The sequence below is a fragment of the Poecilia latipinna genome, unplaced genomic scaffold (genome assembly GCF_001443285.1).
Source record: "Poecilia latipinna isolate Pla-1442-1.1 unplaced genomic scaffold, P_latipinna-1.0 Scaffold500, whole genome shotgun sequence".
Taxonomy (NCBI): Eukaryota; Metazoa; Chordata; class Actinopteri; order Cyprinodontiformes; family Poeciliidae; genus Poecilia; species Poecilia latipinna.
The window spans coordinates 70,904-87,086 of record NW_015113116.1 but is presented as its reverse complement, the minus strand read 5'-3'; the positions used below and the strand labels follow the sequence as shown (position 1 = coordinate 87,086).

Here is a 16,183-nt window from a genome sequence, read left to right as displayed (position 1 = left end):
TTGCATAACTTTTTGAGAAACATGCACTGTTTTGTTTCCACTTCACAATTATGTGCTTCTGCACTGCAAAAAAATTGTAAGAAAACATCAATTATTTATGCACCAAATTATTGCTTTTAAAATAGTTGAATTTGTGTTGCATCACAAAAACTAAATCTTGAATCCACTTTAAAATCAATTCTGTTCAGTATTAGTATTCATGTTATGAATTTGTTGGCTATAATTGGATGCACAAGATCTTAATAAATTATCATCATCAACAAATAATCAAGCAACAGTAACGGCTATGCAAATAAGTGTTCTAGGTCCTCCAACACATGTAGACAATAGCTCTTCAGGAATATAAGTGACAAGCTGGTAAGTTGGGTGTGCTGCTGATACTTATGACTTCCATGCAGCAACCTTTCAACAGCTTCTAATTTAATGGGTTCATGGACAGGCTGGTAAAAGATGGATTTAGATGCACATGTACCTAAAGCACTGGAGATACCGTGCGTGTGAGCAGAAATGCCAGTCGATGCACACTGAAACTTGAGGAGTGCAACACACAATTAACTATGACTAAATGCCAGACTCAAACAATAGCATGCACAGTTGTCTTGACTTAGTACGATGTGCTTATTAGTTTGATATTAAATGTAATGTATAACTAGTCCTTTGCTGTTTTTAATGGCTGTTTATATTGACTGAAGACTGTAGCAAAGGAACTTCAAATAGTTTGAGCATCTAAATTTCTTTACGAAGAAACGAACTCGGAATGTTTACATTGGCAGATTGATAGACCTAAAAAGCAACAAACGGTTTATCTGAAAGAAAAAAAAATCTTAAGGAAATTATGTTCTCATTCTATTTAATTTACCAAGAAGGGTAAATAATATTGCAGTGCTTCATATTTTAAGGAGCACATGAAAAACTCATCCAAAAAGAAGCAGGTTCCCGAAAAACTGACAACATGGATCAGAACAATACTGTGCTTTAGAATAATATTCAATAATAGATTTTTACAAGAAATATATACATATATTTTGGATATTCATGTGCTTGAACACAATTTTTGGAATGTTTGTGAAACTTCGAATGAAAGAAGTCGCTTCCTTTGCTGAGCATTTTCAACATGATTCATCTTCACAAAAACGTACCAGTGATGTCGTTTTTGTGAATACTATGGGAATGCCCAGTCATCGTAGCATTCAGGACAGAAAATAGTTCAATGTCCCACAGCTGATCAGCTGAGGACAACAGCAAAAGACTCTGTGGACATGCTTTCCAGAGCTTTTACATTTTCAACAGCCTGTGCTGTAAAAACATTAGCTCAGGAAGGGAAAAAAAATACTTCATGATCAACACATAAAGCCAGAATAAAGCTTACAAATCTGCTTACGCTGTGTTCTATTTGTAGTTTGAACTTGAAAATTCTGAATTCCAGAAACACCAACTGAACCAGTCGAAGTTGGACCTCCTCAGAAAATCTGAACATTTTTTAAGCCCTTATGATCCATATGGGCAGCTCCTCGCTTCAATAATATTAAGGTGAGGTGAAAAAAAGCTTGTTGTACAAGGCAGATTTGTAAGAGTGTGTCTAAAATCAGTGTTATATGTAATCCTTGCATCTCTTAACTGAACAAATTAAAAGAGGTGTTTCCATGTGGAACAGCTTAAAATGCTGTTCATAAGAGCTGCTGTGAACAGTGACTACTGGGGCATTGCCTTTTTGGAATCCCAACGTCTCACACTATTTTAATTAGGAATTAGGAACCTTTCTGAGGTAAAGTAATCTTGCTGCAAATATTTCCTATTAAAACAAGCACAATGAGGGTTAACTCGTGCTACATAATTATTGTGAACCACTATCAGAACATTTATTAAAATCATGTATAACTAAGCAAGTAAGAAACCAACTTTACATTCCAGTATTTGCTTCTTTCAGTTTCTAAAAACACAACTTCACCGTTTATTCAAAACAATTAAAATTTAGGGTTTGCCACAATTTCATTGTTTTTCATGCCAAAAAAGGTCATTGTTGCAAAATATTACCATGCGCCAACACAGCTTGAAAGTTATCTTGCATGAAATCTCCTTCTCCAGATGTTCACCCTTCATGCTGCATTCCTCGCACCTACATGAATGGGGTCAGACTCTACTCCAAGATCAGGTTTCTCCTCATTGGAAAACAACATCAAGGACACATGCACAAACACACACTAAGGTTCAAACATATAAAAACAGCAGCACAGAAACATGAACACCCACGCACTGCTCCATAGATTCACATGTATGGTAACTGTGTGTAAAATAGACACAGGGATCAAGCACAGAAGTTGTCCTCACATGTGTTAAGTCCAGGCAGGGCTTAAAAAAAATGAGGTGCAGAGAGGCTAGAAAACAGGTGGAGGAATCAACGGTGGGAAGCAGCAAGATGGACAGAATGTGTTATGCGCGCAAGTGTGTATGCACATGGCAAGATCGAGAGGTGCACAGCGTCTCAGTACGTTATATTCTACCATGTGTAGAACCCTGTCTTAGGTAAATGCTCTCCACAGAAGCTGAAAGCCTCGTTTGATGTCTTGACACTTCAAATGAGGAGGCCCCCCATCCACACAACTTTGATTTGCACATACAGGTGCGTCATGAGTAGAAAGCAATTCAGGAAAAGGCCCTTGACACGTTGCAAATGAACCAAAACGTGACTTAACAATGTTTGACAGATACAAACTGAGTAAGACAGAGTGAGGAAAAGTGACAGGAAAGAGGAAATAAAGAGGAGGACACTGACCAGCGTTTGCTTGTACCTCAGAGCCTTCCTGTCCGACGCATCTGCAGCCATTGACACACTGTCACTGACCCAAAAATAAACCCAGCCGCTCATGGGGAGTCTCAGGATTACCAGGAGTGCTCTGGACGTTCCCTCGCACACATGCACACACACAGAAAGGCACACATCCTCTCATCAGCATGTGCACCAACACATACACACTCTGTTACACACTCGCATTCGGACATGGTGTAAATTATCTCCGGCTGCGGTTACAGTAGCATTGGCTTTCCACAACGATATGGAATAGCCGGTGGTAGGAGGAGGGACTGGGGGTGCAGAATGTCTGAGTTCAAATATTTCCCTGATAATTACCAGAGTTTTTTTGTTTAACCTCATCAACCAGTGGACATTGCTTTCATCTTTCACCTAAGCTCCTTTAAAAACAGTGCACAAAAAAACTCTCCACTCTGACAGCCAAATGTATTACTACTTAGTAATAACTAAGAAATAAACAAATACTTTTTTTTAAACATATATATTTTTCGGATTCGGATTGCGTCTGCCATTTTGTGAATTTGTGCCATTACAGAAACAGCCAGTACGAATTGAAGTCAGTCACACTGAAAGTACTCAATGTTCTTCCTGTACCAGCCATAGATACCGGAAATCAGAGTGGAAGGCTTCATCATGGTGACTGTGTTACTTGTCAGGATTCCTGAGTTCAAACTAGAAAGCATAACATGGTAGTAATCGCCCAACAGCATTCCTAGATGAGTTTTGGTTCACATTTAAACATGCTTCTGATTTGTTTTTCATGAAAAATGCAAATGTCTTACCTTCTTATCCATTCTTTGAATTCCAAGATCAATTGCATCTGTGCTTTTTACAAATCTATTTGCTTAGAATCATTGTTTTATCCTTAAAGAAATTTTAATAAAATACATAAACTGTGTGTATTTAGGAGTTTAGTAAATTACTGGTCATTAGTAGCTCAAAGACTTAGCGGTGGTACTTTGCATTATTAAGAAACAAAGTAAACAAATTCCATTAAATAAAGAAGAACTTTTACCATCCACAGAGTCTGGTAAAAAGCTAGATGATTCCACCAAATGATATTAACACAGAGTCAGTGATTATAACCCATACAGTGGGTTATGGTCATGTGGTGAGACAGATTTAAAGTTGTGTGTCAACAGCATATTTGGATCTGAACAATACGCTCTAGAACAATGTCCTTTGGACAGATGAGACCAAAAGGTGATGTTTGACCATCATTCACAGCATCATAATGAAGCATCAGCACAGAAACAGCGGAAGGATCATGATTTAGGCTCGTTTCTGCCTCGGCATTTCACAGATAACGAGATGACCATCAACCTTTCCGTACACCAAAGTATTCTAGAGTCAAATTTCTGTGACAGACAAAACCTGACCACAACTAGAATGACCTGAACTTAATTAGGACTCAAGGCGGCATATTCTTGATGATGGCATTTGACAAAATGTAGCGTTTATTGCTTGTTTCATAATGGCTTATTGTGTTTTTATCGTGTAAAGCACTTTGAACTGCCTTGTTGCTGAAATTTACTAGCCAAATAAACTTGACTTGACTTGTATATAAGGAAAAACCTGCAACTTTATTGAACCAGAGCCTAGGAAAAAAAAAGTCCTCCAACAAGGATGTATCTCGTTGCAGCCAATGGTTGGCTGTACAACCCATTGAATCATAGGTACATTGAGTTGTAACCTGACCACATTTTTCTTCCATTAAAGTTTTGTTCAATCTTTAACTGATAAAACTCAGGTTTTGACTGAAGGGAGAGTTTTTATAAATATATATATATATATATATATATATATATATATATATATATATATATAAGAACCAAGCTATTTCTTTAGCAAAGATTATTTATCATGCATCATTTCTCATGACTGATGCAAATCAACGTGGCAGGAACATGACAGGTGAGCAAAAGGCCATATTTGCTAATGGGTGTGTGAGTGTACCGACTTGATTTTGGAACAAAGAGCTGGAAGTGACTCAGTAAGCAAGTGAAAAGTTCATTTGTGGTCATGCCTTCACCTTTAACAAAATTAATTAATTTCTCTCAATCCCTCTGATTCCTGCTCGGTAAGTCCAAATTAAATAACTTGGATGATAACTACTTTTAATAATATTGCAATATTATTAAAGTACTTTGGTGTAGAAATCATAAATAATGCTTCTGCATATCACAATGATAAATGTAAAGATATGTTGTCAATACTATCTAATTTTGAAGTGCAGGATAAATCTAGAGTCTATACCCAGGTTAGTAAATTAAAACTTGCAAACACTTTCTGGTTTAAACAAGGAAGAGTAGAGTACCCTAAAAAGTTTGGCTCTTCTTAATATGTTTCACATCTTGTTAAATTAAAACAAGTCAGATTATTTAACTTATTTTATGTGAGAGGCCAACACAAACCCATAGTTGTCATTAGGTGGTAAAAATTATTTACTTTGTGTTTAGCTGTGTTTATACTGTGACTACACACAATTTTTAAATCACTAACTGGGATCTAAATTACAAACCACTTTGCTTTGGATTATTAAATTATTTCAAAATACATTTCAGTTTGGAGAAAAAAAGTCAAAAAGCTAGATGAATGAGAATCATTGCAACGCACCTGAGCTTCATTCTAAATATTTTAACATTCTAATAATGCCCATAATTCAGGTTTTAGTTTAAAACAACAGATTAAAACAGCAGGCTAAAAACAGCAGAGATGATGTGACACCAGGTGAAGCCAGGTATTAATAATGTATTCAAAATGCTAAGTACTCTCGATTTGAATTTTTCCTACCACACACATGCAATGGATGACATACAGAAAATACAACACAGCCTAACGACACACTGCATGCAGGCGCTGAGGGCGCTGGGCGGGATGTGGGTGTGGAAAACCTGAGAGAAAAAGTGAAGTGGAAGGACAAGTGAGAGAATAGTACTATGCGGGTGACAACACAACAGAAGCTACATTTTAAGAAACTTCTATCTCTAATGAAAATGTGTCTGGTTGTTGTTTTATCTGCTGAAAACAATGACGACTGAGAGGAAGCAATGGAATTTACTCTATAGCTCTAAACAAATACGGAAAGCTAAAGAGGAAACTATACGTTTGTTCCTACAACACAGAGTTTGACACCTCAGCGGTCTCACATAGGTGGCCAGGTAAGATGGAAATATGGTGGCTTTCAGAATACTTTTCTTTGTTCTGCTTTTGCATTTTATATAGCAATGTATCTCCTGTAAACAGATAGCATCACTTTACAATCTTAACATTATTGAGTGCACTCTGTCATGTTCAGGGTATCTTTGTCTTAGCCCACAAATTTGCAACAACATTTCAATATGACTGAATGTGAATGAATACTTTTATTTTACTTCCCAACTGTGAAATGTCATTTTCACTCTGATTGTTTGTACAGTAGGAGCTCGTCGCAGTCACTACGAGACATGATTGTCATCGAACAATGCTGTCAAACTGGTTTAGTCACATTTATTTAAGTCAGAACACAAACGTCAGGTGTGACTTTGCGTTTTGTTTCTGTACAAATGTTTTTTGTTTTTTTTTCCACATGCTGTGTTTTACTTTTTAACTCGTGCAAATATTCCGTAGTAGATTTATAAGTTATAAACCATAAAGGTCTTGGATGATCCAGCACTGCTGGATGTTTGTCTGGTCTTGGTGTAGATATCTTAACGCCACCCTATCACTGTGGTGACTTTTGCTCCAGTTAAACATGTTTGGTAAAACTGGCCTTTGAAGGTAAGAAACAACAAGAAAATCTGATGAACATATGTTCAATTTGAAAGAAAAATATAAAATTTATCTTATAAATGTCTTAAAATAACCTCAGTTCTCCAAAAACCAAACATTCAATCCTGTTAAAGATTATAACTCATTAGTTGATGGTTATCTACTTGAGTCTTTATTATGTATTTAAAAAAATAATAAATGAATAAATAAATGACATTATTTTGTATTTAAACATGGGGATGGGTCTTGTACAGACACATTCAATAAATGTAAATATTATTGAAAAAACCATTTGTTTTAAGGATGTCGTCACTAAGTGAAACACGTTATATAGATTCATATAAGAACTATATATACACATATTCTTTTTCTATAAAGGCTGTTTAAATGTTTACTTCTGTCAGTTATCATGAAAATTAGAATAATTCATCAGACCAATAAAAAACTTATTATACCTTTAATCTGACAAATGAGATTCATTGGGCGTACATTCTAATTATTGAATATGATTGAAGAGGTTTCCTATTGTAACCTGATCCATGAGCTTATCTGTCAATATATAAACACGTTCTGGTGGAAGGAAAATGGGTGTAACATCTAGATATTACACAAAGGGCCTTTCCATGTGTGTTTCTTCTTCTCCCCTTTATCGTCATTTTTTTATCTTGTAACTGTGTTTTAGTTTTGTTCTCCTGATCCGTACTGTTACTAAGGTGAACGTTGGAAATGTTTCACAGAAATTTGAAAGGTTGCGACATAAAGTGGTGGAGGTCGTCTTGTTTGCAAAACGCTTCTCTGTCAACCGTTAGGCTCAAGATATTGCTGTATTACCGTATTATTTATTGTGTCATGTATTCATGTTTCTGAATGCAATTATTTCTATATTCTTTTGAGACTTCAGATTTACAGAAAATGACTTTATTTAAAGGTTTATTAATTGATTTTAGGCATGTGCAAGTGTGTGTTGCATCATGTAACAAACTCCATCATTAGGCTGACATAAAGGCAGTGGTCTTTTGCTGCTGGACACTGGAAATGTTTCTAGCTGATCTCTGTGCTGAAATGTCTGTTGTATAATCTTCCTGTTTTCCACAGGATGACAACCAACTACACGGACATTAGTCCCTGTGCTCCAGATGACAGGCTCTGTTGTAAGTAATAAAAACTGCATCTTCACTATACTTAACATTTTCAAAGCTTTATCTCATGTATGCCATTTCCACTCCGATTGTTTAAAATTCATACTTATCTTCCTGTTTTACCCTGAAAAAAAAAGGCCAAAATATAACATTTTGTAAACTTCAGTTCAGATTTTCATTCTGGTTATGAGCTATTTTAAATGTGATTGTTGCACATTATGCTGAAGCTAACCTAAACTGCTGAATAAAACATTAGCTCAATTTGGCTGTAAATGAAGTACTTGCATTGCAAGTGACATTATTATACTTTTATATGTTTATAGAGATTTATTTGATTACTGACTTTCAAATGTGAATTATGCAGAATTAGTCTAAATTGTCTAATTTAGACTAGATAATTTCTGAGATGAAAATAGATTGAAACTATTCACAACGATGGAGAAATGACAAAAATACACCAGAAACTCCAAAGGCTGTCAATGCAGCAACTGCCTGAAAATCCAAGACACATTCATTATCTTTTCTTTTTTTTTTTTTTAAAGCCTACATGTTTCAACCAACAACAGCTAACATTTATATAAGCAATGACTGTGGGACCCAAATACAGGCATTGAGTGAGACAGAGATGAATGGGGGGAAAAAATGTTTAATACATTATACTAAAACTTATAAGGAAAAAACTCTAAAGTCTCAAATTCTAAAAACCCCAAACAAAGTGCAGGAAATGAAACATGAAAATTCACAAACAGAAAGCAGACAATGGAGGAGAGCAGATAAACCAGCAGTGACTGAAAAAACTAAAGGGGAATGATTCAGAACAATGATTAAAGGTGATTAGTGCAACAAGAGACAGTAATCAACCACAGTAAGTTTAGATAAAGAAAAAGTAGATACGTTATTGGGTTATTAAATAAATTTTGCTCCAAACCAGAAAACAGTGAGGACGGGGAATGAAATGGAGTAAGGAAGCAACGTATTTTCTTCTCTATGTCTAGATCTTATAAATGTCTAGAAAGCATTCACCGATCAAATGTATGTGGAAAGAAAGTCTCAGGTTTGCCTTTCAATGTGATTCTAGTTAGTTAGCAACTGGTTTTACCTCTTTGTCCTATGAAACATTAATTTAAAAAACTATATATCCATAGATTCAAGATGAGCAGAGAGCAGGAGAATGCTGGAAATCCTTGTTGATCAAAGGTCTGCTCTTGAAAGTTCAAGCCAAGCCTTTAATGAGAATGTCACTGAATGATTTACATCATTCCACAAAGTTCACACCACTCCTTAAAATGTGCCAGAACCAGAATGGGATTTGTTCAACTTCAACAGTAGCTTTACATTCTTCATCAAGAAGACAGCTGAGCCTTGTGTTAAACAGCAGAGGGTGTGTAAATCCATGGATTTGAGAGACAATACGAGAATTGACATAGAATCAGCCTCAAACACCAAATGGTTAAAGGGTGGAGAAAGGAATCAATATGGAGGTCAGAGAGCAACTGAAGGGACAGAAACGGGCAAAAGCCCCAAAAAATTAATGAACAAGGAATTTAAAAAAAGAAACACATATAAAGACTTCCAGGGTTATTATGAAGTTTGCTGTAAAATCTATAAAATCTAGTTGTTGTTTTTTTTATCTTTTAAGTGGTTACCATTCCACACAGTGTGAACATTATAATCTTTGGTGGGAAGAGAAGACAACAATGTCAAGACAGAAATTCCCGTCAGCATGAGAAAACACAGCAGAACGGAATGAAATAGGACTAAAAATTTTAAAAGCTTTGCATTTTCTTGGACTTCATGCTAACACATGTTCCTTTATCTTTTTTCTCACAGTAACACGAGAATATCAGCTTGGAGTGATTGTCGTCCCTTCGTTGTTGGTCTCGCTCACCTTGATCACATTATTGATCATTTTTATATTACTGTTCTGTAATCAGAGTGAGCGGACACGAGTCAGAACTCCTACTCGATACCACAATCACCAGCACACCACAAACCAGAGACACACACAGCGAAACCACCATCACCACCACGACAACAACCGTCACCCCCACCACAGGCACCACCTTCAGGGAATAGATGGTACGCTAATTTTGGTCTACTCTTTCTGTGAAATACTAATCAAACAGATGATTTATTCTGTATTTTTTCTCTCAAAAAGCGCCCCCAGGGATTGACCCTCTTGAACATGAAGATGTGCCAATGAGAGTTCAAAACACACATCACAATGCGAAGCCACAACATGAATCCCCAGAGAGGCACGGGACTGCAGCACCACATAGAACTAGAGACAGACATGCAGCTGCAACCAGGCATCGCTCTCCAGAAAGACATGCAACAAGGCATCGCTCTCCAGAAAGACATGCAACAAGGCATCGCTCTCCAGAAAGACATGCAACAAGGCATCACTCTCCAGAAAGACATGCAACAAGGCATCACTCTCCAGAGAGACAAGTGACTGCAGAACCACAGACATCCACAAGGAGGCCTCTTGGAAACTTTAGTGATGTCACTGCATTGACACCATCTTTCTACACCAAACCTAATGACACAGTAAGCTTCTACAGAGCTCGCATGGACAACAAGGATGTCATCCTGAGAGCACTAAAAGGTAAACATAGTTTTTTGTTTGTTTGTTTGTTTTTTGTTTTTCAAATACTGACAAAAAAATTTGGAAAATCAAAGATTAATTTAAATTTCTTAGAAAATGAAAGCTCCAAAGCTGCAAGATTTTAGCACTTGCTGCTAAATATATATATATATATATATATATATATATTTTTTTTTTTTTTTTTAAATCAGTTCTCTTATCCTCATTTTTCCTCAGAAAATGCGAGTAACCGTGAGAAACAGCACTTTCTGGGGTTTGCATCCTTCCTGGGAGGACTGGGCCCTCACCCTTTTATTCCTGCTCTACTGGGCGTGGTTTCTGTACGGTCGCCGTTGGTGATAGTGCTGGAGGAGCTGAGGCACAGAGACCTACTGGGGTTCCTGTGGAAGTGCAGAGAGGTAGAGTACAATCGTTCTTCTCAGAAACATTGATAATATTGTCACATGTGGGTTTAGACTCATGTTTAAATAAAAACAGCATCACTTGCGATTCGTTTGAGAAGGTGTAATAATATCTGTAATAAATCAGCCACCAGCTACAAAACACAACCAACAAAAAAGTTATTTTTTTCTGTTTTGTTCAAGGTCTATTTTAATTATTTAGAAAATAATGATTTCCACTTATTAACACAAAGCAGATATTTTTCCAGTTTTAGTTTTTTTCACTGTATTAAACTCTTGAGTTTTTTTGTTTAGCTTTGTTCATGCCCTCTAAAGGAACGACTGATGTCATTATGTTCTGACCATTTCTTTAACTAGCAGAGGTTAATTTAAATTATCTTAAAATTATGAATGTGTCAACATAACTTTTGAGCTATGAACGTTTTTCTTAGTATTGTGCAATTCTTGAGTTGGTCAACATGTCCTTACGTAACCACCACCGGGTGCCCAATAATCTTAATTTTGGCCCTAATGTCGCACCATATTAAATGAATTCTGGGCCTTTTGGAGACTTTCAGTTTGCTTAGACCTCAAAACATGCATTGAAACATGGAAGCCCCTAACTTCCCTCACTTTTCCCCCACTAAAGGATAACACAAGTCATGAACTGACAGAAAAGAGGATCTTCACCATGGCAGGACAAGTGGCCTCTGCTCTGGTTAGTTGAACTGCGGTCTTTCTTATTATGTTCTCATTTCTGAAATTTCTACTACTCTACCATTTACTTTTGACTTATATCCAACCTATGTCATCTTTTTCATCCTAGGATTACCTGCACAGTCAGGGATCTATCCACGGGAACATCGGAGCTCGCAGCGTTCTGGTTGGTGGCGACTTGACGGCCAAACTGTGGGGATTGGGCCCAGCTTATCACAGAACACAGGTCGACACTGCTGGGCTGGTGGAGGAAATGGAGCTGAAGAAATGGCAGGCACCTGAAGTTCTGGCCAGGAGAACGGCCAGTAACAGCAGCGACGTGTAAGTGTTTAAGTTCCCTATAAGAAACACAACGATAGGAACGTGTTACTGACCGGAGAGAATGGATCTGGATGTTGTATGTCAGGATTTGGCATTACCAAATATATCAGAATGATTCACTTCAATGTAAATCTGCTGCATTCAGACATTTTTGTTGCACATCTGGACTTTGCAAATGCTGTAGCTTAACCTGGTAAAAACTTAAGTGACCTAAAGTTACCTTTCAAATATTTTCACAGATGGTCATTTGGTGTCCTCCTTTATGAAATGGTCTCATTGGGTGAGTACTCCACAAGCACTATTGAGAAAGAATTTCAAAATATCCTCAATTCTTACTGGGTTTAGATTTTTTTTCCATATTATGGATTTTGTGTCACAACTTGTCATCTCTTCCACTTTCTTAAATCATATAGCTATATAAAGTTTAGATTTGAACAACAAAGGTGAGGAAACTACACATATACAAATAAGAAAATTGCACATTCTACATGTTTCTTTTTTTTTTACAGGGCAGTAAAAATGTCTAAAATTGATAAAAAATGATTTATCTCCTTAGCAAGTCAACAGATTTAGTAATATTTTAACACCAGTCATGCAAATGCATTAATTAAACGATTATAAACAAATAGGCAGTAAGTCATAAAATAATAAATGAAAACTTCTCTGCTTTTAGGTGACCCACCTTTTGCTCACATCATGTCGACTGAACTCCTGCAGTATCTCCAAAGAGGAAAAACTTTGAAACGACCAACCAACTGCTCCAACACACTGTAAGAACGGCCGCAGAAAACAGGCTTTATGCAGAAACACATTACCATGATCCCATGTCTACACATGAAGGCTAAAAAGTGCAGTAGCTGGTCAGAAATTTTTTTTATAAACTTACGTTGATAGAGAAAAATGAGTATAGATTTCATTTTTTCAGTTTAGATCTAAAACTGTATTTTTTACAGATTTACAGAAACACATTTTTTGTGTTTCTGTGGTTATTCTGTTTCTGAAAACATTTGGAGTATATTATTGAATTTTAGTCTAAGAAAGGGTACTTAATGACCTGATTTACAGAAGCAAATTACAAAATCTTGATCATATCAGTTTTATCTCAAAATAGCCAAAGACTTAAATTACCGGATCTCAAACTGAAAAAAAAACAGCAGATCATATGTGGAAAATATTTGTTGATACAAATAAACATACAGAAATTACTTTAAGCTTTTCACAGGAATTACCAAACATGTTATTAGTAACATATTTACAGTGCCCTGCTCTCATAAAACATGTACCGTATTTTCCGCACTATAAGACGCACCTAAAAACCTTCAATTTCCTCAAAAGCCGACAGTGCGCCTTATAATCCGGTGCGCCTTATATATGGACCAATATTCAGCCACAACAGGTCCAGCAACGGACTATACCACAGGGGCCGCGTTTCATTGGCTAATGCCCATTTTAGGTCACAGTGCAGCTACCACGTGCGTGACCGTCTCACAAACACAAGTTACAGTACTAAACATATGCTAATGTACATTGTGGACCATCAAAACCATGAATGCCGACTTACCCAGCCTTGCAAGAACAATAGGCATCAGTGATCTTGTCCACAGCTATATGCTGAGGGTGTGAGGATCTGCTGTTTTCCTCATCTATCGGTAGCTTTTAGCTGTGACGCGCACAATGTTAGAGGCATCCCGTGGCTCAAACACCTTGATGTCGTCCAAAAAAGATGATATGAACTTGTTGGTTCCCCTGTCCATTGTCGTGGCTGATATGTTGTGAAAATCCGGCAGAAATGCTACGCTAATTAACTCAGATCGAAATGAAAGACGTCATGTTTACACAGACATGCAGTAGGTTGCTTACGTAGTTGGTCCACTACGGTAAGCAGCCGCCAACTTCTTTTTCCCCGTAGAAGAAGAAGTGCGCGGTGCATGCTGGGATAGTTGTCAGAACACGGTTTTGTTAATAAATTTTGATAATACATTTAAAGGGGGGGAGGGGCAGGGGAAGAGAGACAGAGACTCTCTGCAGCATGTCGGTTGGTCTGTGTTACCCAGAAAGCAGTTGGGCATAATATCGCAACACCGTGAGTGAAACAACGACTGGGCCAGCCTACTATATAAAGTACTCGGGGACCAGTTCTTTATAAATGTGGATGTGTAATAATAGAGTATGACGCCTCTATTCTATTCGCCTTATAATCCGGTGCGCCTTATAGTGCGGAAAATACGGTAGTTTATCCCTCCTGTGGCAAACTCATGTTTTTCTGCAGCTGCTTAAGTAAATTGCAAATATAACATGTTTGCGTTTTTCACTCTTTAACTGTGTTTGTAGGTACTCCATGATGAAATCGTGCTGCAGCTGGAGCCCCCAAGGACGTCCCTCGGTCACCGGACTGATTAGGATGCTTCATACAGGAGAGCAATCGGCAAATGGGAGCACAGCTCTAAGAGCGCCTGAGCCACTGAACTTGGAAAGATACATGAGGGAGGCGGGATATGGAGAGGCGTTGAACTACGCTGTGTTCTGATTGGCTGGAACTGCTGTGACAAAGGACTCTATTGGAGCAATTATTCACAGTCCAGCGAAACTAATTCCTTAAAGTACCAAGTACTGCTGCAGGAGCACAAAATGTGCCAATTACATTGTTTGTTTAGAAAACATATTTTTATATTTATAAGTAGTTTTGGAACAAAAAATATGAAGCACAACCATGTAGTATGTTTTAGGTAACTTATTCTTTTTAAAATATTTTGGTAAATAATACCTTGGTCGTCTTGGACGTAATAAATAAAGCACTTAAAACATAAAGTCAGTCCTGTCTTTTTTTTAAAGACATACCAAAAAGTATTGCTTATTTTATTAATTCGATCCATATCACCACAAAGAAATAAGATGCAGGGTTTATGTGCAGTGCTCAAACAAATAAATTATGACTTCATAAACATACAGTAGTATTTAATAGATTTTTTATTGTCTGGAGAATATTGATAAAACCTAGTCTCTGTTTCACCAAGAAGAAATCAAACAAATTTTGGTAGAGTAACAGCACCTGACGAATGTCTTGACTTTCGAGGAAGTGGAAAAGTTGTCAAAGAAATGTGCAGTCTCCATGGTAACCAAATGTTGCACTGGCCAATTGGTAGTCTTTAACGCCATTACTACTGCATCTGGTTATGAATCAGAGATTTACCACAGCGTTGGGATATCTCACAGCAAACTCATCAGTTCAGCTATTAGCTGCAAGCTCGCAAGAAAATCTAGATGGAACTAGAGAAGTTTCTATAAAAACAGTCAGAAACAAAAACACAGCCATCTTTCTTGGTTACTGGTATTCTTGCTGCATCCCAAAAAGTAACATTTTTGAGAAATTACATTTAAAAAATGCTAGTGATTGAATAAAGAGTGATTACAGGGTTTAAATCTGGTCAGTTTGATGGATGACCAGAGTGACAACATTAAATCAGATGTCACCATCCTTAGTGGTGCTGCTAGGTGTCAAGTCCTGCTGGGAAATTAATCTACCAACAATGTAAGAAGAAACATGAACAATGTTTATCTACAATAAGTAATAGATTCTGTAGAATTGTGAATGATAGTACAATGTTTGCATTGCTGTTATGTCACTTGACTCACACAAGTCGAAGAAAAGATGATAAAATAAAATTGATGCCCATTCCGGGGAAACGTACTTCATAAATGCCACACAAAATTCAAGACCTCCCTGCAGTCCAATATGGAATTATGAACTCTAAGCCAGTGGATGGAGAGGTGGAGCTATATTATAAAAAAAACTGTCTGAATAAAAATCAAGACTCCGGAATCAAAGTTCTACAACAGTTTCTTGATTATTTATTTGCATTATAGTATCAATCATTCTTCGTCAAACACACTCCTTCACGATTTTGCAGTTTTTCTGATTATTGCAAATGAAAGATTTGCAGAATCTTCAGTAATTTAGGGATGAAAGGTGCTGCTTGTTTGGGCAAATGTAGATCAAATGAACAAATCTGCATGGATGCACCTAATAAAAACATTACACAGGAACTAACAGGCTCACAACACAGTCAATGAGTCCTTTTAATCCAACTTTACACGTGGAAGGACCTGCAAATTTAAATACTTCAGAATCCTGGGAAAACTGAAAAAAAAACCACACATCAAGGATTATCCCTTCTTGAACGAAAGCAGCCACAACCAGTCACAATGAAGCCAAAAATAGCTAGCTACAAAGGTAAATATTGGTGGTAAGTACACAATATATGACAAAGCTATGAGGAAGACAGAGAAGTTTCCTTGATCAATGTAGCTACTATTTCAGTCACACTTTGGGAAAAAGCAATGGACGTCATTGCTTGAAAGAAGACGTTTTTAAAAATTACGGATGTTCGTAGAAAAGAAGGAATGATATGAAAAGTCTTCGTCTAAATCTAGTGTAGAGGCTAGTAAGAAAGGCCACGAT

General features: G+C 37.0%; 2 protein-coding genes across 4 annotated transcripts in view; one reads left to right on the top strand and one right to left on the bottom strand.

Annotated features, from left to right (window-relative positions):
* Positions 1-2,875, bottom strand: part of clcn1a (chloride channel, voltage-sensitive 1a) — a 30,211-nt gene extending 27,336 nt beyond the window's left edge. The window contains exon 1 of the mRNA XM_015040211.1: positions 2,774-2,875. Within this exon, the coding sequence (XP_014895697.1) occupies positions 2,774-2,866 (93 nt within the window). The 5' untranslated portion in view covers positions 2,867-2,875. The remainder of the gene's footprint in view (positions 1-2,773) is intronic.
* Positions 2,876-5,678: 2,803 nt separating this feature from the next.
* Positions 5,679-16,156, top strand: LOC106952221 (tyrosine-protein kinase STYK1-like). 3 transcript variants are annotated; one of them, XM_015040210.1, is made up of 11 exons: positions 5,679-5,970; positions 7,655-7,710; positions 9,529-9,777; positions 9,857-10,007; positions 10,038-10,306; positions 10,523-10,704; positions 11,336-11,404; positions 11,513-11,724; positions 11,964-12,004; positions 12,398-12,494; positions 14,056-16,156. In XM_015040210.1, exons 2-11 carry the CDS (start codon positions 7,656-7,658, stop codon positions 14,249-14,251), a joined length of 1,521 nt encoding a protein of 506 aa, XP_014895696.1. In that variant the 5' UTR covers positions 5,679-5,970; position 7,655; the 3' UTR covers positions 14,252-16,156. The 3 variants fall into 3 exon arrangements, with proteins under 3 accessions (XP_014895696.1, XP_014895693.1, XP_014895694.1); XM_015040207.1 differs by having other exon boundaries at positions 5,681-5,970; positions 9,857-10,306; XM_015040208.1 differs by lacking the exon at positions 5,679-5,970 and adding an exon at positions 6,312-6,568 and having other exon boundaries at positions 9,857-10,306.
* Positions 16,157-16,183: the final 27 nt, after the last annotated feature.